This window comes from Rhinolophus ferrumequinum, chromosome 2 (genome assembly GCF_004115265.2).
Source record: "Rhinolophus ferrumequinum isolate MPI-CBG mRhiFer1 chromosome 2, mRhiFer1_v1.p, whole genome shotgun sequence".
In the NCBI taxonomy this organism is placed as follows: domain Eukaryota; kingdom Metazoa; phylum Chordata; class Mammalia; order Chiroptera; family Rhinolophidae; genus Rhinolophus; species Rhinolophus ferrumequinum.
Genome location: NC_046285.1, coordinates 99,451,251 through 99,479,175, shown reverse-complemented (window position 1 = coordinate 99,479,175; position 27,925 = coordinate 99,451,251). Strand labels below are relative to the sequence as shown.

Below are 27,925 nucleotides of genomic sequence, written 5' to 3'. Positions count from 1 at the left end.
CACCGCGGGGCGGGCCCGGAGCGGGGAGGAGGCGCGCGCCCCGGATCCCGGTGGGCTGACTTCCGGCGCGCGCGGGCGCTCGAGCTCCAAGCGCGCAGTCGAACTTGTGAGTGCCAGCGGCCAGAAGGCCTTGAGTCGACATTGTGTTCGTGCGTAAGCCCTCGGCGCTTTTAAGTAAAGTACATTTATGCTTTGGTTTGGGGATCTAATATTAGGAATTGAATGAACTAACTCCAGTTGTGAGATAGCTGTAGAAACTGGTTTGGCTATAGGAATACTCAATTTTTAAATGCACTGAGTGGGGGTTCGCCATGTGCTTTTCATTTTTAACTGAGGTTTACATTGGATCTGTCACTTTCCCTGCTTTCTAAGATTCAGGCCTTTTGTATCTTTATGCTTCTTTTTTTAGGTCATAAATATAAGTTGTATATTTTCTTGTTATGCACCCATTGTGTCTAGCAGATTAGTCCACCTCTGTAATTGGTTTTTACTTTATGTTACTCACCAAATCCATTGAAAGCCAGGCTTTACCTGGCTCTCTTCATCTCGTTATGTTACTCACTTGGATAACTGAGGCCCGAGAAAGTTAAGTCCCTCAACGTATCCTGGTTAATAAGGGACAGTGTCTCAACCCAAACCAAGGCACCCGGATTAGAGCCTGGGCCTGACCACTCCTGGTGTAGATTCGTTCAGGCTGAGTCTTCTCTTCCCCTTCTTGTTCAAACAAAATGTAATATTTTCTCTAGTTTTAAAGCTGTGTTTCTTTCAGATGTTTCAATGCACATGGCAAATCTGTGTTTTCTGTTAAATTAAAATAACTTTTTCCTTTCTGAGAAGATAATTTAGTAATTTTTTTCCCTCAGGTTTTCAATGACCACCATCTCCTTGTTACAGTATCTGATGAAAAATTGCTTCAGTTGCAATACATGAGCTCTGACCTGCAAGTTACTTAACCTAACTGTACCTCAGTTTCTTATCTGTAAAATGGGGATGGTAATAGTATCACATAGAATTAGGAAGATTAAGCAAAGTAGTTCATGAAAAGCGTCTAGAATGTAGCATCTGGCACAAAGTAAGTGCTCAAAAAGTGTTAGTTTTTTCTATTATCAACTTAGGTTTTTATTTAAATGTGTAATCCTAGCATCTCACAAGAAGTTACAAATTTCAGTTTTCTTTTTCCCATTTTCAGTTTGCCTTCTACGTAATTAAATGTCTTCTGAAAATTAGTAAATTAATTTGCCAAATTATTCATTCCTTTTGCTTTTTTTTCTGTTAGAACTTCTAACTTCTAAAGTATTACTTTAAGTAAAAGTACTTAATAAAATATAACAAGTTAGCATTTACTACTGCTGAATGTCAGAAATTGTACTAATTGTTTATATAAATACCCTTCCAGTTCATCCTTAAGTAACCTTGTAAGGCAAATTTTCTCCCATCTTTTAAGATGTGAAGAAATTGAATTAGAAATAATAAGAGCTTACCCAAAGTCACACTGCTAACCAGTGGAGAGATAGCTGTTGCCCCATCCTGCTCAGAATCAAATTCCAGAACAATGTGAGACATATTCAAATTTGATTTTTGCCTTCTCTACTGATTTTCTAAAATACTGCACTAATTTCTTAAATCGGAGGTCAGCAAACTATGACCTTTATGCCAATCCTTCCTGTCAACTGTTTTTGTACAGCCCACCAAATAAGGATAGTTTTCACGTTATTAAATGTTTGGGGGAAAAAGAACGGTGTTTTTATGACACGTGAAAATTAAAATTCAAATTGCAGTGTCCATAAACAATAGTTTTATTAAAACACAGCCATGCTTATTCTTTATAAACCTCTGATTACTTTCTATTGCTTAGAGCAGAGATAGCCAAACTATGACCTACTGCCCATGGCCTGCCTGTTTCTGTAAGTTTTTACTGGACATAGCCACATTTATTTATTTATATATTGTCTATGGCTGTTTTCATGCTACAGCAGATGATCACAAGATTTAAAAATAGTTATTTTGAGTTCTGGTCTAGATGTAAAACATCAGGATTCATTTTTAACTGAGGCTCGATTATTATATCTTCTAAAAACCCAGAAGGTTATTGTTCATACAAGGTTTGTTTTTTGTGTTTTTATTAATCCAATAAGGAGTTAAAGTCACCATTTTACTCCTTAACTTAGCTCTCTAGGCCTGTCTGCCTCATTTTTAAAACACCTCCCTAATCATGAATACAGTCATATTTCTCATTATTTCATTTCTCAAATTCATCCTAACTTTTCACAAATGAATTGTTGGAATACATCATATTTAAAAATTGTTATTTCTAAAGTATGTGCATTCTGAAATACCGATTGTGGTTTTCTTTCTGCAGCTCTCATTTTCCTTCTGAATTCCTACTTTGCAGACAGCAATGGCAGCCCGAGTACTTGTAATTGGCAATGGAGGAAGAGAACATGCACTGGCGTGGAAACTTGCACAGTCTAATCATGTCAAACAGGTGTTGGTTGCCCCAGGAAATGCAGGCACTGCCTGCTCTGAAAAGATTTCAAATGCTGGTAATCATGTTTTAATTATAAATGATAAACTGTCAACTGCATCTGTTTTTTATAAGGTCAATTGCTATTCAGATGTGAATGCTTTTCTTAACCTTAAAGTTTATGAGGTAATTTGAATGTTTGCCATATATTGTAAATGTAAGGTATACTGTTGTTCGGTATGTGGCATTTTCTTATCTTAAATTATTTTAAACCTTATAAAACACATCCATTAAAAAAGTCACACATGCCCAATGTAGGTAGGTTAAAGGCATTTTAATGTGTAGTTTTGGACATGAAAAGTTGAGCAGTGCTATTAAGTTCTGGCAATTCTATCTCCATCATAGGTCTCAGCCTTTATCTCTTTAACTGGTAAAAATGAAAAAATGATCAGTTCTTATGCTATATTAAACTCTTCAGTGGCTTCCTATAGCACTTAAAATAAAACTCAAAAGTCCTTAGTGTTCCTGATGAAGCCCTTTGTGATCTAGCCTGTGCCTGCCTTTCCGGTATTATTTGTCATATCCTTTGTTTTCTTTTCACTGTGCTCTAGCCATGCAGGCTGCCAGTTTCCCAAACAGAGCTGCCTAGGCCTTTGTATTTGTTCCCACCTCCAGCATTAGTGGCTCCTCATTATTTCAGATCTCAGCTTATATGTTATCTCCTCAAAGAGGACTTTCCTAAAGTTTCTAAGTAAAGCATGTCCACCTCACATTTTATTTGTTTGCGATTGTGAACCATTATCTATATTTATTTTTTACTTGTCTATTGTCTGTCTCCTACCTTCACTTCACCCCTAGAACGTAAGCTGTAGGAGGTAAGCTACATCAGGGCAAGGAATTCAACTGTCTTGTTTTATATTGTGTGCCCTGTGCCTAGTACCCTATGTGGCTCATAGTATGTATTGGAGAGAAGACCCAGCAAGCCATAAACTGGGAGAAGATAATAGCATACACAGGACCAAAAATAACAATAATAAGAAAAAGATAAATAAGGAAATATCTGCTTCCCTGGGATCTTAGCTAGGGGGTGAGATATTGTATGTTTATTGAAGAACTAGCACATTTTATGTAAAAGCAGTTGATGCCATGCAGGCCAGCCCATGAAAATGTCCCCGATTGTCCTGAGGCTGCTACCACTTGCAGAGACAAGCTAGATGTGTCCTCTTCCGCATGCCACCCTCTGCTGTGCTGAGGTAGTTGGCTCTGCTCAGCCCACTTGTGTTTGCAGCTGCTTGCCCAGAGTGCATTGTACTCCATCCTTATTCCACTCAGGCAGTTCCTGTGGACTGAGAACTCTACCCTTTCTGCACTTATCCCCAACACATCACAAATACCATATTTGTGCAGGGTAATGGAGGTTTCAGCTAACTTAAGAAAAGGGATCCAGGTACAGTGAAGCAGGAGAGCACTTACAGAACCAACCCATGCTTAGTATATGGTTGATCCTACTGCCAGTTAATTAGAATTCCATCAAGAAAGAAAATTTACCTGGCTTGTAGGTTGGAGAAGCGAGCAAGGTCTTAAAATCATTTAGTTCTTAGCTTAAACATCTGTGCACAGAGACTCCACCAGAAATAGCTTCCCAATTCACCTCATATCAAATTTGCCTCATTTGTTCACAATTGGTTTTTTTCTTTATTTATGTATTACCCAACATTCCCATGCTTAGAATATAAGCATCCTAAGTGTAGGGACCCTGTTTGTGTTAACATCTTAATGCAGTGACTAGAATAGTATCTAGCGCATGTGGTTCTCAGTAAATCTTGAAAGAATGACATTAAAAGACTGGTTTCTGAATATACATTTTTGTTTACTATACAGTCAACACTAGTGACATGAACACCATAGTCGAGAAGGTTTTCTATCGCTGTTTGGGAAGCTTACTGGTGTTTTCATCTAACTGGCTAAAGCGATGGCAGAGAACTGAGCTTTATTGGTCAGCCTAATGCCCTCTGCTCTGACTTTCTCATGGTGAAACTGGTCTGTACCAGTAAAAGAAAACCAACAGTTAGTAGGCATAACAAAGTGTAGTACTTAGTTTTCAGTGTGACACTTCGATAACTTAAAGAATATTTTTGTAAGTGAGGTGGGTTTGTTGTTTTGTTTTCTGTTCACAGCCATCTCCATCAGTGATCACAGTGCTCTTGCTCAGTTCTGCAAAGATGAGAAAATCGAATTCATAGTTGTTGGACCAGAGGCACCTCTGGCTGCTGGTAAAGATCATTTCTGTTTATTGTTACAGTATGTCTAGTGCCAAAGGAACTTGGAGCTCATGTAATCCAATTCGTTTTAGAGATGACGGTTTCTAATGTAATATTACATTGGAAAAAAAGCTTTCACCCTCTTGAAATTTATGGATTCTAGATTTTTTTCTCAAGCATCAGCAATTTGCTAAGTGAGAGATCAAATTTGCAGCTGTGAGAAGCATACGTTTTTATTCTGCTCTCTTATGGTGTCAGTAATCCATATATTTGAATAAAACAAATAACTTCTGCTGGATTTGAATCATATGTTGGTAGCATTTTTGTTTATATTTTGTAGACAACACTAAAATCTTAGTTATTCTCTGCCACCAGTCGTCTGCTTTATCTCAATGTATGTTTAGTCTAATCCTAATTCTTCAGAATGGAAAGGCACCATAAATACCTTGGCTCACCTCATGCTGCTTGTTTCCATCCATAGGAATTGTTGGGAACCTGACATCTGCAGGAGTGAAATGTTTTGGCCCCACAGCAGAGGCAGCTCAGTTAGAGTCCAGCAAAAGATTTGCAAAAGAATTTATGGACCGACATGGAATCCCAACTGCACAATGGAGAGCTTTCACCAAACCTAAAGAGGCCTACAGCTTCATTATGAGGTAGATAGAAGACTGACTGTGAAGGGCAATTGTTTTGTTGTGATAGTTAAATATATGGGTCACTTTTATGTCGCAAGTTTATTGTAACAATTGTGGGGGGAAGACCAGTCTATGTAGGTTGCCTTTTTCCAACATCAAAATAAAGTGGGATTCTGTGCATATAGTACACTCTTCTGGCCTTGCTGAAAGAGGCTTTTTATATATTTATTAGTGAATAGTTTTAGGGGAAAAGATACATTTGGGTTTACAGTCATGCACTATTTTCACAGCCAAATTGACACAGTCTCATCTACAACATAAAGGATATTGATTTTTTTTCCGTAAGTAATTAACCAGAGTGTGGAATCATCGCTTGGCATTCTGCCAACACTACTCAACTCTAAATCTTAAACTTCCTTGTTCTCGATATTACATGAAAAACATTGAGAAATTCATGAATGTTGGTAGACATATGACTTTGCCCTTTTTTGTTGACACTTCTCCCTGTGACCTGGTATGTTTTCTTGTTAGTGGAGTCAACTTCATTCTTTATTCATTCTAAATCTTACAGAGTTTCTTAAACACTGAATATTATTATTTCCTAGTAGTCGGATGCCTTGGGTAAGTGACAGTTTTGTTATTTTGGGTAAATCTTTCCGATCTCCGGTTCCACTCAACAGAAGAAATTACGAGCAACAGTTTCTGATGTGTGCCTTCAGAAATGATCTGTGTGCCTATGTTTATATTGCTCTTACAAAGCCATATCTTCTACTTGAATGAGAGTATGATTCACTACTTTGTATCATAAAGATCATTCTATACCAGCGCTCTACAACTGCTTTATTCTTCCAAAGATATTGCCAATATGCTCTCATAATAAGTGAAAAAAGGAAAATTGTATGTGCGATATGATCACGCCTATAAATGAATACGTAGGGGGAAAATTCCTGCTAGGAAACACATCAAAAGGGTGTTGATATGATCATGAATGTTTCTTTCTGCTTTTTACTTGTTGCTATAGCATATCATTACAAAAATCCCGAAGCGTTTCATCCCGAATGATAAGGGTTTATTGGCTATTGAAGAGCGCTCTGTCTTCACAGTGCAGATTTCCCTGCTTTGGTTGTGAAGGCCAGCGGTCTTGCAGCTGGGAAAGGTGTGATTGTTGCCAAGAACAAAGAAGAGGCCTGCCAAGCTGTGCAGGAGATCATGCAGGTAGGCTGATGCCTCTGGAAAAGTAAGTTCCTAATCACACTGGATAAATACTCAACGTTTACAAAATGTTCCTCGAAATAAGGAAAACAAATCTAGCGAACATACAGGTAAGTTATTGTGCATAATACCCTGTATTATAATCCATCTCTGTAAGAGTTGTTATTAGATCTACACTGATAGCTAAACCATTATTCTGTTCTTTGGAAGTAAGTTCTAGCATCCTTTGTTGTCTGGTACTGAAAAATAGAAAATCCTCAGTCTACAGAACATACAAATAAATTCTCAACTATCCATGAGGACAAAATTATTTGTCCTTTGTGCCCCTGGCCTCAGAGAAGTGAAGTAATGAATTAATATACTTCGCTTTTCTTTTATGATCCGTCTTGGTTGTTGTGGCTTCCTTCCTTTTAGAAAAATTATTATAGGCAAACATAAAATCATAATCAGAAATAAAAATTAAATGGTAATGATGAAAACGTTTGTTTTTCCATTACCTTGTTTGAAACTGGACAGCATGATCCCCAGGAGAGTATTAGTGACACACTCATCTGACCAGTGATAGCTCTGTATCATTGCCACTATAAAAACAGGAAACATTTACATATTCTTTTGAGGCTTTCAGAAAGGGAAAAGGAAATTACAATACCAATGTATTGGTTCATAATACAAATAGTAGAAAATAAAAGCCAATTAAGTAAATATTAAAAGCTTACAATTTACCTTTTTTTTTTTTTAATCTACAAAAAGGATAAAGCTTTTGGAGCAGCTGGAGAAACAATTGTCATTGAAGAACTTCTTGAAGGAGAAGAGGTGTCTGTAAGTATATTTATCTTTGGGGCTTTTATAGAGTGTAGAAGCTATGGAATCTGACCTATGAGCCCCAAAAGACTTGATTTACCCTAGTTGTTTCATCTGAAACCATAAGCCCAACAGTTACAAAGAAATTTGTATACATTTAGTATTTGGGATGCACATGAAAAAAGAACTTATACCTTCTTTTAGTCTTCCCCAGTGTCTCAGTAAGAGACTCGGACTTATATCACACATTATATAAAAGGAGCAAAGGCTGAAATATTTTACTTTGCAAGTAGTTTGGTTATTTTTCCTAACTTAGCTCAAAAATTACAGATCCTTCAGAAATTGAATATACAAGATCTGGTTCTTGATATAGGTAGCTTAGGGTTAGTTATGTTTCAACTCATTTTATTTTAAAAAAAGAAAACTTTTCCTCTAAGAAGAGTTAAGGTACATATAGTTCTCCTTACTAAATAATTTTTTTTTTTTTTACTTTTTGGCTTTTAAGCTAAGTGGCCTATTTGTTTTCTGTACAGTGTCTCTGCTTCACTGATGGAAGGACTGTGGCCCCCATGCCCCCAGCACAGGACCATAAGCGATTGCTGGAAGGAGATCACGGCCCCAACACAGGGGGGATGGGAGCCTATTGTCCAGCACCTCAGGTACTTCCCAAAGGCTCAGCTAAAGTTCCCTAGTAATTGGTCTTCTCAAAGAGCTCTCAGACAATGCTCTTCTGCCTTGTATATTTCTGTAAATGATTACTCGTCAGTAATTTGGTTTTCCTATTAAGTGAAATGGCATTTATGGTATCTCTTCTAGTTTCTCTAAAATTAACCTTTTCAAAAAAGCCTTTGAAAAACTAATGTAAGTATAGATTGAACAGATCTTCTGGCCCCTCCTCTCTGTACCCTATTTGTAACCCATGGGAGACAATTATAGTCTAGAATTATCTTTTATTCATCTTTGGATATCCAGGACCCAGCACATAAGTGCTCAGAGAGAGAGAGAGAGAGAGAGAGAGATGAATTGAGAACCCAGTCAGACAATAATTTGTTCTTCTGGTCTTTCTACTTGATAATGGATAAAGTATGTTTCCAAACAATTTCTGGACAGTTTTTATAAGAAATCTGCATTGAGTGTATTATAAGTACATTAGCATTTCAGAAACCCATTCTTTTCACTGATGATAATCGTAAACTGTACTAATAGTGTAGTGCCTTTCAGATTTTTTTCTTGATTAAAAACCAAACAGGATTTGCTTTATGCTTTTTTTTTTAATGAATTCTTTATTTGCAATATTATAATCTTCCCTCCCCCTTGCCTTCTGCCTCCCCCCCACGGTTCAAGCCCTTGTTTCTCAGTCTAGTTGTGTAGGACACAGCTCCCTGGCCCATGCTGGTATTATGAGCCTTGCGCTCCCCCCGGCTGAGGCGGTCAGTGGCCAGTTGACGGTCAGCAGCTCACGGCAGCTCTCGCCACCTGCCAGCCACTCTCGATGGCTGCCGGCCACTCACGCTGGCCACTCATGGCAGCACACAGTAGCCCACTGCAGCTCACAGCAGCCCACGGCAGTTCACGCCAACCTCTGGCTGCTCACGGCAGCCCAGCTCCATCCAGGGAGAGCTGTTGTTCACAATCTTAGCTGTGGAGGGCGCAGCTCACTGGCCCACGTGGGAATCAAACCAGCAATCTCAGTGTTAGGAGCACGGTGCTCTAGCCACCTGAGCCACCGGGCTGTCCCTCTTTATTCTTTATTGTTTAAAGTTTTTTATTTTTCAATTAGAGTTGACATTCAATGTTGCATTAGTTTCAGGTGTACAGCATACTGGTTAGACATTTATATAACACAAAGTGATCCCCCCTTAAGTCTAGTACCCACCTGACACCAGTTGTTACAGTACTATTGAGAACGTTCCCTATGCTGTACTTTACATCCGCGAGACTATTTTGTAACTACCAATTTGTACTTCCTAACGCTTTTACCTTTTCACCTTGCTCCCAACCAGCCTCCCATCTGGCAACCATCAACATGTTCTCTATATCTATGAGTTCATTTCCGTTTTATTTGTTCATTTATTTTGTTCTTTATATTTCACGTATAAGTGAAATCATATGGTATTTGCCTTTCTCTGTCTAACATATTTCACGTAGCATAATACCCTCTAGGTCCATCCATGTTGTCGTAAATGGTAAGATTTCATTCTTTTTTATAGCCGAGTAATATTCCATTCTTATACGTACCACATCCTTTTTATCCAGTTTTCTATCAGTGGACACTTAGGTTGCTAACACATCTTGGGTCTTATAAATTAATGCTTCAGTGAACATGGGGATGCATATATCTTTTCTAATTGGATTTCAAATGGATTTCTTCGGATACTTTAGACTTTATAAGTATTAAAACTACCATTTGGTAGAAGATAGTTTTAATATAAGGACTATCTCTAGGTCTCATTTTTACAATTAAATTTATAAACTCATATTCTTAAGTTTATAGGCTTATGAAATATGCATAGAATATACTGGAAGGAATCAAAGGACCCTCTAAATGGGAGAGGACTTTTTTCATTTTTATTATGTTTCAGGAAACTTTTTAGTTAAGTGTTAAACGTGTATATATTTGAAAATCTATAGGTTTAGTAGTAAAAGGTGATTTAACAGTCGGTTATGAAATGATAATTGATGCTGCTCTCTAAATACATAATCCAGCTTCTGCTCATGGTAGTTGTTAACTCTCAGAGGTCATCTTTCCTATTTTATAAGAATGAGGCTGAATACCTACTTGATAGGGCCAATGTGAGTATTTAAAACGTTTATGAATTTAACGTGCTCAGCCCATCTGAGATAGTAAATAAATGATAGTTGTCCCCTTTTCATTGTCCCATGCAAGATGATTTTTTTCAGATACTGATTACATTTACATATTGCTGTATGTTCCCCAGGTTCCTAAGGATTTGTTGCTAAAAATTAAAAATACCATTCTTCAGCGGACAGTGGATGGCATGCAGCAGGAGGGTATGCCATATACAGGTAAGCACATCGATGTCATTTTATTATTCATGGAGTAACTTGACACCTTTGGCAAAACTTCCTGTTTTCTCTTTTTTTCACTACCTTTTAATTGACCATTGTTGCAACATTTGTTATGGCTATTCCAAAACTTCAAGTATTAGAAGTTTATGTTCTAATTTTCATAGTCACAATACAATGTCTTCATTATTTTGTTTTGTTTTGTTTTCTCTTTTTTAATGAAGGTATTCTCTATGCTGGTATAATGCTGACTAAGGATGGCCCAAAAGTTCTGGAGTTTAATTGCCGTTTTGGTGATCCAGAGTGCCAGGTGGATAAAAAGTATTACTTTGTAGAAGATGTGTATTGGTTTAATCTCAGGATTTATCAACCTTGGAATAATTACCTTTGAGAAATATAGTTAACCCTTGAACAACACGGGCTTGAACTGTGGGTCCACTTATACATGAATTTTTTAAATACATATACAGTCAGCCCTCTATGTCCCTGGGTTTCACCTCTTTGATTCAGCCACTGGCATATGGGCAGTTGGGAATCCACAGATTCAGAGGCCCACTGTCTGCATTCTATGCCATTTTATATAAGGGACTTGAGCATCTGCAGATTTTGGTCTGGGAGGGCCTGGAACCAATCCCTCACGGATACCAGTGGACGACCGTAGTTAAGTTTTTAGGGAGTGAAAAGTTATACGTGGATTTTCCAACTGTATAGGGTTTCAGTGCCCCTAACCCTGTGTTGTTCATGGGTCCACAGTATGTGCAAGTTTTGCTGGTATCCCAGTGATTAAAATGTCTCTCAATTGCCATGTTAATTATGTTTTTCCAGGTGATCCTCCCACTTCTTAAAAGTGATCTTTACGAAGTGATTCAGTCTACCTTAGATGGCCTGCTGTGCACCTCTCCACCCCTTTGGCTTGAAAACCGCACTGCCATAACTGTTGTCATGGCAAGTAAAGGTTATCCAGGAGACTACACCAAGGGTGTGGAGATCACAGGTGAATGTTAGAGAACAAAAGCTTGAATTACAATGTGACAAGTGATTAGTGCCACTGTAGGTCTCCATGCCATGTTCTGCTCTTCTTAAGGGTGTAAACTCATCAGAAACCTTTCAGGGGGTCTTAACGTAATCATGTTGTTTATTGGGTATGAGTGTTCAAATATCCACAATCCCTGTATTTAAAGAACTGTCATCCATTTCCTTTTCTCTGCACAAGAAAGACTGCAGTGGGCCTGGCCAAGAGCCAGGAAGATAATGGAACTGTATGAGAATTAGAAGAACATTAGTATAAACTACATCGATGACATACAGTTCAGAGATCCGATCTCATCACACATGGATCCCTGCAGTTTGCAGTGCACCCCATAGGCAACTTGGGTGGTAGAATTCAAGCTTTCAAAAGTATGGCCTTCTCTTCTGTTTCTCTTTACAGGAGGTAAGGCGTCTAGTTAAATGACGTTAAGTAAAACTTTAAAATGCCAACTAAGTTCTAGTGCCAAAAGCCCAAAGGCAGACCTCTGTGATCCCTAGGAGGCTATAGGTTGGCCTTCCTTGGTACCCCAAAAGTGTGTTTGATTCAAACACCCAATTTACTGTCTTGCCCAGACAAGTTCATTGCCTTGTGAATCCCACACATGCAACTTGGCAATTAGGAATTGGTTGCCTTTGCAAATGAGCAAAGAAAGAGAGAGATAGAATCAAGATCCCTTGTGTTAAGAATTTCTCTAAGATTAAGGTGACAAGTATAATAATTCATTTTTTTTCCAAGATTTTTACTGGGGAAGGGGAACAGGACTTTACTGGGGAACAGTGTGTACTTCCAGGACTTTTTTCCAAGTCAAGTTGTTGTCATTTCAATCTGAGTTGTGGAGGGTGCCGTTCAGCTTCAAGTTGTTATCCTTTCAGTCCTAGCTGTGGAGGGCGCAGCTCAGTTCCAGGTCCAGTTGCCGTTGCTAGTTGCAGGGGGCGCAGCCCACCATCCCTTGCAGGACTTGAGGAATTGAACTGGCAACCTTGTGGTTGAGAGCCCACTGGCCCATGTGGGAATCGAACCGGCAGCCTTTGGAGTTAGGAGCATGGAGCTCTAACCGCCTGAGCCACCGGGGCAGCCCAATAATTCATTTTTGACACAGTGATTTTGGGTATTACCAATACCAGTGGTTATTTGGGTACCTGTGACTGAATGCTACTATATTACAAAAACACTTAGGGAAGGCATAGATTAACAGACTACCAAATATGATGCTAAAAGAAAAATGGAGACAGAAAAGGACAAACGGGATATAAGAATGGTTTCTTTAAAAATTAAGAGATTGTATTTTTGTATAAACTCCCCAGGTTCATCATTTTAGAATTTATAAAATATAGTAATATTTTATGTGTAAAGTTACATATGAGTGCTTTAAAAATAATTCAAAAGAAAATGAAGCCAGAAATCTTAGACAAGTCTGAAAGCTAATCAAATTTGTCTTAAAATTTTACAATTGTTGTATTAGGGAAAAGATTAAAAATATGTTTTCAATGCTATGATCCTATTGGTTATTTAAAAAAGAAAGAAAGCAACTTTACTTGGATGACTGATAAAGGAAGTAGAAATTCCTTTAGTCTTAAGTGAAAGATGTGATCAAATGCAGGATTGTTCATTGATGTTTACGTTTTATATCTTTTTTTATTTTATTTTTTTAGTTTTTAATTTGTCAGGTAAAAGTAACTTTCTATTTTTAAGCCTCAAACTTTTCAGGATTTAGCTTTCTTTTTTTCTCCCTCATTGAACCACTAGTCCTTATATGAGATTGATGATAACACAAGGTTTTAGGAATACAGTTATCACCCTAGAACAGAATGGACTATTCTTAAGAGAAAGGGTCTATTTACTAATTTATTGCATTCATTCTTTACTGATCCTTGTGAAGATTCATTTAAATGAAATAAAGATTTTATTAAAAAAAAAAAAAACTTCTGGCGATTACAAACCACTTCAGAAGTGTAGAATATTGTTATCTGAAATAACATGTCAAATATGCTATTTTACAGGGTTTCCTGAGGCTCAAGCTTTAGGACTGGAGGTGTTCCAAGCTGGTACTGCCCTAAAAGATGGCAAAGTGGTGACTAATGGTGGTAGAGTTCTTACTGTCACAGCCATTCGGGAAAATCTTATCTCAGCCCTTGAAGACGCCAAGAAAGGACTAGCTGTTATAAAGTTTGAGGGAGCCATTTACAGGAAGGACATCGGCTATCGTGCCATAGCTTTCCTGCAGCAGCCCAGGTAAATTTCTTACCAAAGTGATGAAAGCCCAGCTTCAAACTGGCATATATACCTGTGTAGAAAATTCTGTAACCCTATACTAGTCATTCTGTATTCTTTTCTCTCTGTGGGACTGATCTGATTTTGATTTGCATTTGGTTTGAATCAAAACTAGTTAACAATATTCAAATGAAATGGAAAAAATTTCATGGTAGCTCTGTATGTTTAAAAAGTTTGATAAAATCACAGTGATATTAAGGATTTTTTTCACATTGTTCGCTTTAAATATATACGATCATTTTGTTATTACTCAATAAAGATGAGAAAAAGGATTTTTATTCTGTTTGTTGTCATATTTAAATATTACTGTTATACTTACATCTTAATACCTGGTTTTTTCGAAGAATTCAAGATGAAAATATTGGTCATCTATTTTTACAACTTAGTTTGATTAGACTATAAATTTTGGCAGTCTTTTGTCACTGCATTTATACCTATTACTGGAATGTATTTTTGATCCCTTTGCAATTCATTTATTGACATGTACAACTAGTCCTTTGTAAAATCAATAAACTATTAATTGTAACTGTGGGTGTTTTGATTTCTTAAGTATATATTATAGTTACTATTTGTTGAGTTCATCTATGAAAATAAATTTTAGGATAAAATAAGAAATTTTTAGCAACTTAATTCAAGCTATACTGCTATTGATAGGCAAATTTTTAAAGTTTAAATATTGGCATTTTTTTTTTTAGAAAGAAGAACATTGAAATACCATGGTAAAAATGTATTTTTTATCTTAAACTGATAATTCCATTGAAAAGTGACCTCTTTCAAGGCCCTGCAGTCTTAATACTGTCTCGAGTTCTTTAAATTAAAGATGAAGAAAATGAGAGGCCACAATGCCAGCTGCTAACTGAGAAAAGGCTTTTTTTTAAACCAGTAGAACTTTGTTTCCTATCTGAGCATGACCCTGACTGCTAACTTCATTGGTGTTAACTGGCAAAGCTCTCAAACTCTGTATATACCCTGGTACCTTGTTTCTAATAAAACTTCACATATTTCTTCATGTATCACTGCATTCAACTAGACCAAAGTTCTCATTTTTTGTAAGGCAAGACTGCTGAATCCACGGCGCCATTCACAAACTTGGTCTCTAAATGTACTGCTCCAGTTTGTTGGCCCTGTGTAGAAGGAAATGATGCATTGAATTCCACTATCTGGTTTTGCTTTTTTCATAGTTTTTTTCTTGTTTCTTATTGTCTCAGCTATAAGGAAATTTACAATTCTCTGTTGTTGCAATAGTTTAGGGATTTCTTTGCAGAGTTATTATAATCCTGATTTTTAGAATTTAGGGGTTTCTTTGTTGAGTTCTTATAACCCTAGTTTTTACTTTTTTGACTTAGTTTTCTTACTCGTTTTCATCCCATACCAAAATTGAACAGAGAAAGATTTTGGCAAAATATCCATATATCTTAACTACCTGTGAGAAATACGGAAGGGTTAAGGTAGAAAAGTAGTTCTCAGTAGTGATGATACAATAGAATCAACTAGGGAGATTATTTAAACACATTTCAATTTCCAGGGCCAGCCCTAGACCAGTTAAATCAAAATCTGTGGCGGGATCCCAGCACATTAGGGGATATGAAAATCACTAGGGATGCATTCTGCTTTAAATATTTTAAGATTAAAATGATTTTTCCTGATATTTAGGTGATATCCTAGGTGTGTTTTTGTTTGTTTGAATTCTTTAGGGGCCTGACTTACAAGGAATCTGGGGTAGACATTGCAGCTGGAAATATGCTGGTCAAGAGAATTAAACCTTTAGCAAAAGCCACCTCCAGACCAGGTGAGTCAGATCCTATCCTTTGCTAATTCATTAACTTTGACAAATATTGTGAATTGATTTGGGCTTTATAATTTACAGAGGAAAATGTTCCAAATTAATGCCAAGTTGCTGTCTTGCCCTATTTAAGCCAGACTCAAAGTCTTCTGCCTTCTTGTCCCTGTGATTTAAAAAAGCATCTCTTATACTTAGAATGTTAAACTCAAAAGGATATGTCTGCTCCTTTAATATTTAATTACTTTCTTGATCTATGCTTTAAGCGTGGGGTGCTCTCTCCCATTCTCAGGAAAGGCTCTTATAAAGTGTTTCGTATACTCATGTTCACCTGATCTGTCGAAGTGCAGAAAGTAATTAATTTCCTCTCCAACAGGCTGTGATGTTGATCTGGGAGGTTTTGCTGGTCTTTTTGATTTGAAAGCAGCTGGTTTCAAAGATCCTCTTCTGGCCTGTGGAACAGATGGCGTTGGAACTAAATTGAAAGTAATCAGACACCTTTCTGAATAAAGGCCTTTTGTGAAAGATAAGAGAGAATTTAATTTACTGTATATATTTTGCCCTTTTGACATATAAGCACTAACGTGAACCATACCAAATAACAATATAATATGACTAAAATATCGACATGTTTCTAACAGTACAATATTGTTGACTCTATCTCTGGATGGAAGGGTTATTTTAGAAGATGAAAAGGGATGATTTTGGACCAAATAGCTTATCAGAATTTAGTGTTCTTTTGTCTTTAGGCGTTCAGAGCAGCTAGCCAAAAGTTGATAATATTTGTTAGCCTCCACTGATAAAAGGACAAGATATGATTTGGAGCATAATTTCATGTGGATGTTTTATGTTCTGTAGATTGCCCAGCAGTGCAATAAACATGATACCATTGGTCAAGATTTGGTTGCAATGTGTGTAAATGATATTCTGGCCCAAGGGGCAGAGCCCCTCTTCTTCCTCGATTACTTTTCCTGTGGAAAACTTGACCTCAGTACGACTGAAGCTGTCATTGCTGGAATCGCTAAAGCTTGCGGAAAAGCTGGATGTGCCCTCCTTGGTATGATCATTTTAATTACACATCCTTTTTACTGTATTTTAGCGCTATGTATAACTAATGAGAGAAACTGTATATCACAAGATCAGGCAAATAAAGATACAGATAAGACTAAGAAAACTTAGACCCCGGTGTCTTCAAACCCCTCCTCAAGGGTTTGTTCCCCAGACTCATACTCCTATACTGTCAGCGAGGCCTTAGCTTTCTCCCCCATCTTTGACCCCTGTTTCTATCTCCATCTTTCTCAGTGGCCTCCTACACAGGGTGGGGGTTACTTCCTCCTTATCGCCGTGCAACAGAGGCAGATGGGTTCTTGGCATTCTAAATTTGAAATTTTATTTTCCCCCAGAAGTGACACTAAAAATGTACTCAAGGTTTATAGAAACATTACTTCAACATATATCAGAATTTTGAACAAATTCGATTTGTAGGTTGACTAAGGAACGAAACTATTATACCTCTTTGATATTACTGCTTCTGTGGACAAATGTGTTCCAGAAGCCAATTGCCTTTTCAACTATTTTTTAGAACAATTTCTAATTTGGAATCTGCCTGCCTAAACCCTGTCTTTACATGATATTCTCATAAAGTGAACTGCGGTACACTTTTTAGGCCAGGGCATTTGGAGTTGGGCGGGCTGATTAAATCACGTCTCTAAGCCAGTACCATCATCTGTAACAGGGATTGTAAGGATCAACTATAGGTGAAAGCATTCCTGAAAGTAAATTGCTAGAGGAATGACATTATATTCAGCTGAGCATTCACCCTGTTAAAGTAATAGTGTTTGGAGGCTACACTCACCCTTTGTGTAAATTAGTGCTGGTTCCCCTGAAGTTATGCTTGGTTAAAAGTTCTGTTAGGCAGTTACTAGAGTACATTTTATTGAATGTTCGCAGAATATAGGCATGTGTTTAATTGCAGCTGGTGTCACTACTTCCTAGATGGGTTTATAAATATTATGATTTCTTTGCTCTTGAATTATCTTCCTGCCAGGAGGTGAAACGGCAGAAATGCCTGACATGTATCCTCCTGGAGAGTATGACCTAGCCGGTTTTGCCGTTGGTGCCATGGAGCGGGATCAGAAACTCCCTCACCTGGAAAGAATCGCGGAAGGGGATGTCGTTATTGGAATAGCTTCATCTGGTCTTCACAGCAATGGATTTAGCCTTGTGAGGAAAATTGTAGCTAAATCTTCCCTTCGGTACTCCTCTCCAGCACCTGATGGCTGTGGTGACCAGACCTTAGGTACATGCACTTAGGTTTTACACTCTCCTGCTTGGAAATGTCTGAGCAACCACTTCGTGGGGTTCATCTCTGATAACTTCAAGTGGAATAAATTACATTGTCCTGTGGTTTTGTTGTTTGGACATTATTATAGAATTGGTGTGTCTGTGCAGGGTCACAGTCATTTTCTGTTTCAGTTTTATTGTTTATATATGCTTTGGTTTTATGTTCACAGGCTAAGTTTTTGTCTTATCTCTCCAACATACAGGGGACTTACTTCTAACTCCAACCAGAATCTACAGCCATTCACTGTTACCTGTCTTGCGTTCAGGACATGTCAAGGCCTTTGCCCATATCACTGGTGGAGGATTGCTAGAAAACATCCCCAGAGTTCTCCCTGAGAAACTTGGGGTGGTATTAGGTAAGCTCACTAAATGAAACTTTCGATCCGAAAACCGATAGAAGAAAAAGTACATTAGAGGGGGAAGCTCTATGGGTAGTTAGTACACATATGATTATACATGTTAAAGTCTTATCATTGGGGTTTCTTGGGGGGAAGTAGAGCTGACCATTTTCTACCTTTTTGCTTTATTAGCTATGTTTATAAGTCATAAAAATCTTCTCATGTAATTGACTTATATAAGATCAAGTTCTTGACAAGATGGAATCAGGAACATACCAGGAAGGGAAGAGGTAGCTATCATATAGTCCATTGCAGGAGATGAAGAGCACCCAAACCAATACATAGAGAAGAGAGACAGGTTTGAGAATCGTTTTGTGCTTAGAAGGAAAAAAGAAGTCCAGTGTTTCTGTTATAGTTAAGGTGAGTAGATGGTAACATTCATAACACAAGAGGAAGAGTAGATTTGGAGTAGGAAGTGGGAATACAGTGTTTTAAACCTTCATTGTGTTTATTGCAGGGAATCTTTGAACAGAAGTTGAGATCAGGTTGGAGATAATTTGCATATGGGTGCTCATATGCAGATAGTTACAGCCAAGAGGGTAGAGAGTACCAAAAGGTGTTGCTCAGTGTTCTGTCTACATTGGCAGAGGTAGAATTACTCAAAAAGAACAGTCAGAAACGGAGTAATAGCAATAGAAAACTAATACAGTGGGTCAAACTGTGAAAAAGAAGAAAAACAGAAACATAGTAAACCATGTAAAAGTATCATCAGTTGAAGCAAGGATTTGAACATGACACTGGTCAGTATCAAGTACAGCATAGATCTAGGATGAGGACCAGAAAAGACCAGTATATTTCAGAGTTAGGTCAAAAAGCAGCTTGGTGAGGGTAGGTGCTATCCACCAACTGGATTGTGGGGCAGTGGGTGGCAGAGATAATAGAGACAATTAATGGAGATTGCTGTTTAAGAAGTTCATTAGTACAAGGAAAAGGGGAATAATAAGTTAAACACTTGTAGCAAAAGTGAAGGACAGGGTTTTTCCTCCCTGTTTTTATAGGGTAAAGAGATAGGCAGAGAAACGGTTTCAGCTATCATAGTCAACTAATATACATTGGTTTGAGGGAGTAGAAACTGAAGAAGTTCCCATAAAATAATGTCTTTTCCCACTGAAGTAAGATGAGCTTAATGAGATGAGTAGACCTGGAGTGCGGACTTGAGGAGAGGAGTAAATAAGAAACCAATCAAGGTCAGAAACAAGAATGAGACAGCAAGCAGTGCTGAAGGTCAAAATGAATCTGGTTGTGTAATTTTTCTCCAAAAGTAAGAGCATATGTAGCCTTAAAACAACAGAAAAAAAAGTGGTTTGGGTTGATCCAGGTGGAGGCGTCAGTTATGGGGCGAAGCAGCTGTGGATGCAGGTGAGTAGATTCGCTGAGCTAACCCTAGAGTCAGAGAGTATGTGAAGTTAAGAGAATCAGAAGAGTCAGAAACAGGTGTAAGAGTGAGGAAGCAGGCAAGGTAGGCTGGCAGAGTGGTCAACTGGGATTACAGCATCTCCAGGGAAGCAGAAGAGACAGGCTTGATGGGAATCCTGTCATGAGCGTAGTACAGAATTAAAAGGTATGTAAGAGGATTAAGTTAGTGGTTTAAGACACTCGGGATAGAACTGTGTTCCAGTGAGCATAGACAAAACCTTAACGAAGTATTTGTCCTCTTTAAATCATTACAAACGGTGGCATGCTGATGAATGGGGAACAAGCAGGGCAGATTTGTGCATTTGCCAATCTCTGTGGTGTAAATACTCCAATCCTGGCCAGTTTTAAATGGCTGTATGTAACGGTCTCTACAAGCTGGCTTTAGCACAGCACTGGTTAAAAATAACATCATGGTCGCCACATCAGGAAATTGAGAGTTGATGTAGTATGTAAGGTCTGTTATGTTTTGAGTTACACAAATGTCTGTATCCCGTTAAAAAGGAAACTCAGTCCCTTGCATCAGCCTCTGAGGTTTCTTCTAGGAATCATACTTTGACGACAGATTTAAGTAAGGAATTCTCAGCATTAAAGTTACAACTTGTCATGTTATTCATGACATACTTGTTCATTTGTAGGAACTAGGCTCTTTGTCAGTCTCTTTTCCTATAAATAAATACTTTGTAAATCTTTCTGCTAAAATGAGATCGTAGTTTGGTAATCTGCTATTTATCCTGCCATTTAATATATCACCTACCTGTCATAATATCATTTTTCATGAAGAGTATTCCATTTTTTATGGGTGTAGCACTATTTGTTTTTATGTAGTTGCTCACTTTTGATTATTGGTAGAATAGTGAATACCATAGTAGCTAAATCTTCTGAGCTCAACTTTAAAAAACGGACATTTCCCAGCTAGTAGAAATGGAATTAAATCTGATAGGGGACAAGATTCATACACATGGGGTGCCTTTTAAAAATTGTATCAACTCGACAGCACTAAAAAGCTAATTATTCTGCAGGTGTCCAAAATAAATAAGGGGAATGGATAGTCAATGTTATTATATAACAAAAAGCTAAGTTCACAGTGGCTTCTCTTCCTTAGGAGCATCATAAATATTTAATTCAGTATAGTAATTTTGTAAATCTGATCCCATAACTGTAGATTGCAAAGAACTCTGCAAGTTCCTTTATTATCCACAAGTTTTATGTATGTTTATGTGTATGTGTGTATACCTTCACCTAAAATTTTTTTATTAAAGATTATTGTTGTATTATTCGTGATTATAAAGGATATATATCTTTTTATTTTATTTTTTAATTTTTATTGGGAAATATTGGGGGACAGTGTGTTTTTCCAGGAACCATCAGCTCCAAGTCAAGTCATTGTTTTCAATCTAGTTGTGGAGGGCACAGCTCACTGGCCCATGTGGGAATCGAACCGGCGACCTTGGTGTTACAAGCACAGCACTCTAACCACTGAGCCAACCAGCCTCCCTGAGATATATTCTTATAACAGACCTAAATCTAAATTTTTTTTAGATAAATATAGAAAGAGTGTTGACCTTAAACCTTTTATATAACATGACTTTTCCTTAATAGTGTATGCATTTCCTTTAAATCTTTATATAAGCCACCTAATTTTGCATCATACTTAAGGTGCACTTGGGTCATCAATAAGAAAGATCCAGCTAAACATTCACAAAAGGGTAGTATGCCAACCTTTACTGGAATTCAGCTATTAGCACATCTGCTACATTAGGGGATTCTAAGCCTCTAGATACTAGTTAATGCAACACAAAATCTCACTCAATTGTAAATACTGGCCAAGTTTGTCAACAAAAATGTTCCAAATGTCTAAGGTACAAATGGATCCCCCCAAAAACTTCTAAAAGGGCAGTTTATAGTTTTACCCTATAAAATAACAGTGCTGGTTGGAATTTCCATAGCTTTGTGTGTGCACGCACCTATATATTTGTTTGAGACAATAGGTTAATCATACAACTTGCCTGTTTCCAGATGCCCAGACCTGGAGGGTCCCCAGGATCTTTTCATGGTTACAGCAGGAAGGACAGCTCTCTAAAGAAGAAATGGCCAGAACATTTAACTGTGGCATTGGGGCTGCCCTTGTGGTATCAAAGGAACTGACAAAGCAGATTCTAAAGTATATTCAGCAGTGCCAGGAAGAAGCCTGGGTGATTGGCAATGTGGTGGCATGCCCTGAAGGTAATCGCTCCTTATTTAGTTGCCCTTAGGTATAAAGTCTTGAATATAACTGTGTCCTGCCTCACAATCGTCAGGGTGGCAGAAAACCCACTCAATTAGCTAGAGATGTCAGGGCTTCTTTTTTCTGTACCTGCTTTTCATTGCTTTATTGTGTTGGGCTCATATGCAAGCATGTTCTCCAAATACCGGAAAAATGTCTTGAGCCCACATCCTTCAGCTTACGTTGCAATGGGAAAGAGAGGCCCTCTCTGTCAACATCCTATATCAAATCTTTTAATGGCCTTGTTTGGGTCACATGCCTACCATTGAGGCCAGGAGCTCATACTGAGTTTCCCTGAAAATAAGACCTAGCCAGACCAACAGCTCTAATGCATCTTTTGGAGCAAAACTTAATATAAGACCCGGTCTTATATTATGTTAGAGAAGACCCGGTCTTATAGTAAAATAAGAGCAGGTCTTATATTAAGTTTTGCTCCAAAAGACGCATTAGAGCTGATGGTCCGGCTAGGTCTTATTTTCGGGAAAACATGGTAGCACTATCTTGAATGGAAGATTAGGAAGGGTGGGGACAGAACACTGGCAGGCAGTAACAGAGCTTTTAGTCGAAGTAGGTAATATGTTCACCTTAAGGAAGTTTTTATGAATGAGTAATATTAAGTAATAAAAAACCTATTATTTGTTTTAGTCCTTAAATGTCTTATTTTGAGAATAAAATGCAATATTCTAAAGTTTTCATCAAATACTTTTTTACTAGTTAATTCAGTTTTTTACTTATTGACGGGGTGTGTTTGAAATGAAGGTTCTCCTCGTGTGAAAGTCAGGCACCTGATTGAAGCCATGCAAACAAATGGACCAAAATTGCAGGATGGCACCATGAAAAATAATTTCGCTGTCCAAACAAAAAAGGCAAGAGTAGCTGTCTTAATATCTGGAACAGGTGAGGTGTCGTTTCCTCTTTACTGTATCACTGTAGAAATGCTCTTCCCTTCTTCTGACTCCCTACCCACCTCACCCTCCCCACCAGAGAAAAACCTCCTTCAGATTGTGAGAACACTCAGCAGTGTGGGGTGGGGGGATCACTGAGGAGGGTTATCAGTCTTTCTACTTTTCTCAGGCATTTGAGACAGTTCCTAAAGGAAAAGTAGGTGTCAGGAAAACGATTGAAGAAAGAGAACCTATAAAACACAGAGAGGATGGAAAATCCAACTTCTTTTGCATAGTGGCTTTATAGTTGAAAAATCTTATAATAGTTGAGGGGTTTTTCTTAATTGTTAATAAGAAGAGTATGAAATTTATGTTTGACTCTTGTGGACAGAAGGGTAAAGTGATAAATGTGTCATATTTTCTTAGATGGATAGAGCATGATTTTTTTTCCACTATTGTAACATTGGTAAACGTCTCATAAATTTATAGTACATTCTAAAGTGCATATCAGATTATTTCTTTAGGGTACCTTCTCAGAAGTATAATTGCTTTACAAGTCCATTTTAAGATTTCAGTATACTTCAGGCCCAAGTTGATGATAAAGCAAAGATACTGTGCTTGTAAAGGCCATAATGATTTATTCTTCTGGAGAGGATGGGTTTTTCTTGCTTAATTTAGCAGCTTATTCAGTTTTAAAATCATGTTATGTCTACTGCTGTGCTAGATCATATTTTTTTAATGATAGATCATAAGCTATTATTATAGTGCAAGAGCAATTACATATCCTAAAGCCAGGAATGCCTGTTTTTGTAAGCTATTAATCCATTATCCCAAGAAGAAGGGAATTTAAAAGCCTCACATATTTTGCCAATCTATTCTAAGACAGTTATCCAGAAATCTTGACCATTCCCCATTCAAAATGGTACGTGTCTCTTTTTAAAAAGTATGAGCTTGCTTGCGTTTTTCTCTTTTTCAGGATCAAACCTCCAAGCTCTCATCGCCAGCACACAGGCACCAAGTAGCTCTGCGCACATTGTTGTCGTTATCTCCAACAAAGCCGGGGTGGCTGGCTTAGATAAGGCGGCCAGAGCCGGCATTCCGACCAGAGTAAGTAACTTGGAAAAGTGTCTTTCCTGCCAGCTGCACTGAAGCTCACAGTCCGCCTCCACAGGACCTGGGGCTGGGGGGCACTCGTTCTTTGGATGTCTGGATTTGGGGTGCGAGCTGGGCTTGCCTTTCTGCCTCGTCATGTCAGTACCTTAACACATGTATATCGGGTGCGTCTTCAGAAGGCAGTGAAGTATGTTCTATTTAAAGGTTGAGTTTTTAATTGTTTTTGGTAATTCATTGAAAAAGATTGAACTTCTCTTTTTCTATCCCAGGTAATTAATCATAAATTATATAAAAGTCGTGTAGAATTTGACACTGCAATTGACCAAGTCCTTGAAGAGTTCTCCACAGACATAGTCTGTCTTGCAGGATTCATGAGAATTTTATCTGGCCCCTTTGTCAGAAAATGGAATGGTAAGCAAAAATTGTGGGCCACCACATTGAGAAATCAACTGAATGAAAATGGACTCCAGGGTGGTTAATTAACCAAACAATCCTAGTCGTGAAATATTTACTGCAACAGTTTCTTTTATGGCACAGGTCATAATTTAATTTCCTTTGCCTTAGCCCAAAGCATGACCCAATGATGATGTATTCATTATCCTGCTCTCTTTATCAGTTTTCTTTGGCCCGCTGTAATTAGTCACTTATTCTAATATAGCTTAGGTTTGTTTCACATTACTACAAAGATGATATTTCATCTTCTGAGTAATATTTGGAAGAGACTTTTTCACTTGTTCAGAAGCAAGAGAAAGTGATTCCCTGTATCCCAAAATGAAGAGTCCATCCTCTACTTAAGAAGTGTAGACCGCAGCCAGAAGATGGCAAGGGAGACATTGTTGCCAGAAAACAAAATATATTGTGTTTTGCCTTTTTCCACAAAAGTTTGACTGCATCCTGTTGTCTTTTTTTGTGCACACATTTGGGCAATAAATGCATTTTCTCTCCAATAAGTTTGTTTTCCCAAGAATATAGTCAGAGCCCTTGTGGTCTGATCTAACCAGACAATGCCTTTGGTGACATATGGCACATAGAACTAACTAATCCGGCATCTAGCTAGTGGACATGCCGCTTGGTGGTTAGAAGTCAAGCACATAGACACTATGCGAGAATCTCCTGTCTTTCTCATAGTATGTGCCACCGACAAGCTGAATTTTCTTCAAGAGCCCTAGGATACCATTAGACACCCCGCCCCCGCCATGGTCCCTGTCCAGCTTTCCATCATTGCGGGCACCTATTCAGATCCCTCGCTGCGTCTTCAGCTGTTCAAGGCAGGAACTCGCTACCCCCAGAGCCTCCTTCGATGAGAACCTGTCTTCCTCTTTACATCATTTCTGTCTTTGACAACGAAAAACACCCATCCCAGAAAAATCTTGCTCCTGTTGACTCCTATTTCGAGCCAGGAAAGCGTATATTCCTTTAACAGAATCCACAGGCTGTTTCTGTTCTGACTACTGTGCTTTTTATTCCCAGGGAAGATGCTGAACATCCACCCTTCCTTGCTCCCTTCTTTTAAGGGTGCAAATGCCCACGAGCAAGCCCTGGATGCCGGTGTCACAGTAACTGGGTGCACTGTGCACTTCGTAGCTGTGAGTATGTCTCCTACCAAAATACTGTTCTATTAGGGCTCAGACGTAAATTGTACTTGCTAGAAAGTGATGTTCAACACTTTGCTTTCTTTTTCAGGAAGACGTAGATGCTGGACAGATTATCTTGCAAGAAGCTGTTCCAGTGAAGAGGGGTGACACTGTTGCAACTCTGTCTGAAAGAGTGAAATTAGCCGAACATAAAATATTTCCCGCAGCCCTCCAGCTGGTGGCCAGTGGAACTGTACGGCTTGAAGAAAATGGCAAGCTCTGTTGGGCCAAAGAGGAATGAAGCTGCCTAATTCAGGAATGGCACCAGCTTTGAAAGAAGTCTAGCTGTTTGTATGGTAGCTTTTTATTATGGACTCAGCCCAAAAGAAAAACCAAAAAAAGGAAAAAAGAGGACCTCACTCACCCTTAACCTCTTCGGCCCTTTGTTAATGAACAGAGATTCATTACAAGCAAAACGAGTGAAGCATTTCTAAGACATGTAGTGGCTTCAGTGGTGTTTCAGGTTTTACCAGTTTATGACCTTTCCCTATTTTGTTTTAGTTGTATGTTCTCTAGTCTTTGGAAAGTTATCCAACAAGTCTAATAGTAATAGCTCTCCCCCATATTGTTTATCTGTGCTGATTTGAACTGAGATCTCTCATTATCCTGATCATGATTTAATGGCATAAAATTTCTGGGTAGCTCCCATTTCTGAGGGATAGTATCCCTTGTACTTTGAAATATCATTAAACGTCCCTCTAATTGTTGACAGATTTTATAATACCCAGATTTTAGCTGCTTAGTTATTCTATGGATTATATACATCCGTACTTTTATAGGGCACTGGAGGGTTAAAGGGACAGTTTTAGTGGCTTCTAGATTCAAACAGGACTTTAGGCAGGTTACGCATTCTATCACCCCATCTACTAAAGTAGCAAATGCCTATCGTATGGTTGTTTTGATAATTAAATTTAGTACTTGTGAAATGCTTAGAACAGTGCTTGGGACAGAGTAGGCACTCAAAGCTTAGCATTTATTTCATAATTCCTGCTGGTTATGAAAGCTGTTGTAACTATTCTTAAGACAAATACACCTTGAGCATAAACTCAAGCATGGTGATAAGTGGAATATTGGAAGAGTGGTAGTTCTTTTTAGAAGAAGTGAAGGCAAGTGGATGGCAATCTACCCAGACTAGTGAAGAATACTATGGCATTGCATATTATTTTCCTTTCTAGCTGGTCATTCAGAGTCTGGATTTGCAGTTCTGGAACTAGGAGGACGAGGCTGCTAGTGAGTACCCTACCCAAGCTTGGCACCACATTTCTGCCGTGGCTGAGTGAACAGGCAATGGCTGCCTGACCCAAAGGCAGCCAGCCATCCTCAGACTTGCAGGTCATGTGGCCTGAGAGCTCTGCCTGCCCATCAGGGCTGCACCTTACCAGAAGGGTACCTGGAGACCCTGTTCAAATCCTCCATCGGAGTTGGAACTCAAAACCTAACCGGAAAGGATTCTTAGAGTAGTCGTACGCGTATTCAGAAGATAGGATACTCTAGCCTGAAGGCAGGAAAGAGCAGAGGATCAGTGGACAGACTACTTCGCCAATAGACCCTGATCACTGCCTCTGGTGCTGGTGGGTGTCCCCAGGGCTGGGCAGCTGACGGACGTTATCTTACCTCACACTGACTAGTCGGCAACTGCCATCAAATACATGGGAGACTCAGGTGCCTCGTTTCACATAGGTCCCTTTGCTATAAAAACAAGCAAATCACTAGTTCTGGAGTTCACTCAGCATTGTTAAGCATTTATTACATATATGCCAAACATTGTCCTATGAAGTTTGTAGAAAGTTAAAAGATATAAAGGAAAATGTTACTGTTTGATAACATTCCATACTGTAAAAGTAGAGGCTAGTACCAAGATGTAGATTAGAAAAACCAATGTAAGCTTGTGCCTTTAGAAACAAAACTTTCCAGCCCTTATGTTGATACTAATTTCACTAAAAAGAACCTATATTCCATGTAAGGTAGCTGATTCCGTATCTTTGGATAGGAAGAATCAAAATGTCTGAAATATCTGGTCCCAGACAGCAGAAAAAACACTGGAAAAGAGCAGGATGATACTGAAAGAACAAAAGAGCTTAAAGGGGGTCTTAAGAGCTTTAAGGTTTGTGCTAAGTTGAATATTATTTTATTTGGACATGTTGAGTGTGTGAGCAGTCATTTGTTTATAATGATAGTCAAAGAGAAAAGGTCATTTAAGCTATAAAGAGGTCATAATGCAAAAGGTGAAAACAAGATGTTACTATTAATGTAATAAATGTGGACTTTTTTTATTACAGATGTCTCTGTTTGTATTTGTGTGAGCAGGAATAAAACAGCCCAGTGATCACACATTGTGTTCAGGTAGAATATGGTGGAGGTTGTGGAAGGGGGTCCAGTTGTTAATGAGCCCA

At 38.3% G+C, this 27,925-nt stretch overlaps 1 protein-coding gene across 8 annotated transcripts; it reads left to right on the top strand.

Annotated features, from left to right (window-relative positions):
• The first annotated feature begins 3 nt into the window (after positions 1–3).
• Positions 4–27,808, top strand: GART (phosphoribosylglycinamide formyltransferase, phosphoribosylglycinamide synthetase, phosphoribosylaminoimidazole synthetase). 8 transcript variants are annotated; one of them, XM_033129948.1, is made up of 22 exons: positions 4–106; positions 2,393–2,543; positions 4,642–4,737; positions 5,207–5,381; positions 6,464–6,575; positions 7,323–7,391; positions 7,907–8,032; positions 10,313–10,400; positions 10,625–10,710; positions 11,226–11,394; positions 13,431–13,662; positions 15,396–15,490; positions 15,858–15,967; positions 16,340–16,538; positions 17,529–17,780; positions 18,028–18,180; positions 21,655–21,861; positions 22,661–22,798; positions 23,762–23,892; positions 24,168–24,309; positions 25,369–25,484; positions 25,582–27,808. In XM_033129948.1, exons 2-22 carry the CDS (start codon positions 2,399–2,401, stop codon positions 25,771–25,773), a joined length of 3,033 nt encoding a protein of 1,010 aa, XP_032985839.1. In that variant the 5' UTR covers positions 4–106; positions 2,393–2,398; the 3' UTR covers positions 25,774–27,808. The 8 variants fall into 8 exon arrangements, with proteins under 8 accessions (XP_032985839.1, XP_032985819.1, XP_032985777.1 ...); XM_033129928.1 differs by having other exon boundaries at positions 40–149; XM_033129886.1 differs by having other exon boundaries at positions 40–174.
• Positions 27,809–27,925: the final 117 nt, after the last annotated feature.

What these genes read in the sequence shown, in the direction of transcription:
- GART (XM_033129948.1), top strand. Translation starts at nt 2,399, where the DNA reads ATGGCAGCCCGAGTACTTGTAATTGGCAATGGAGGAAGAGAACATGCA. An exon ending in AGCTGGATGTGCCCTCCTTG is followed by an intron (nt 16,539 to 17,528) that starts GTATGATCATTT and finishes TCTTCCTGCCAG; the next exon opens with GAGGTGAAACGGCAGAAATG. An exon ending in TGTGGTGGCATGCCCTGAAG is followed by an intron (nt 21,862 to 22,660) that starts GTAATCGCTCCT and finishes TTTGAAATGAAG; the next exon opens with GTTCTCCTCGTGTGAAAGTC.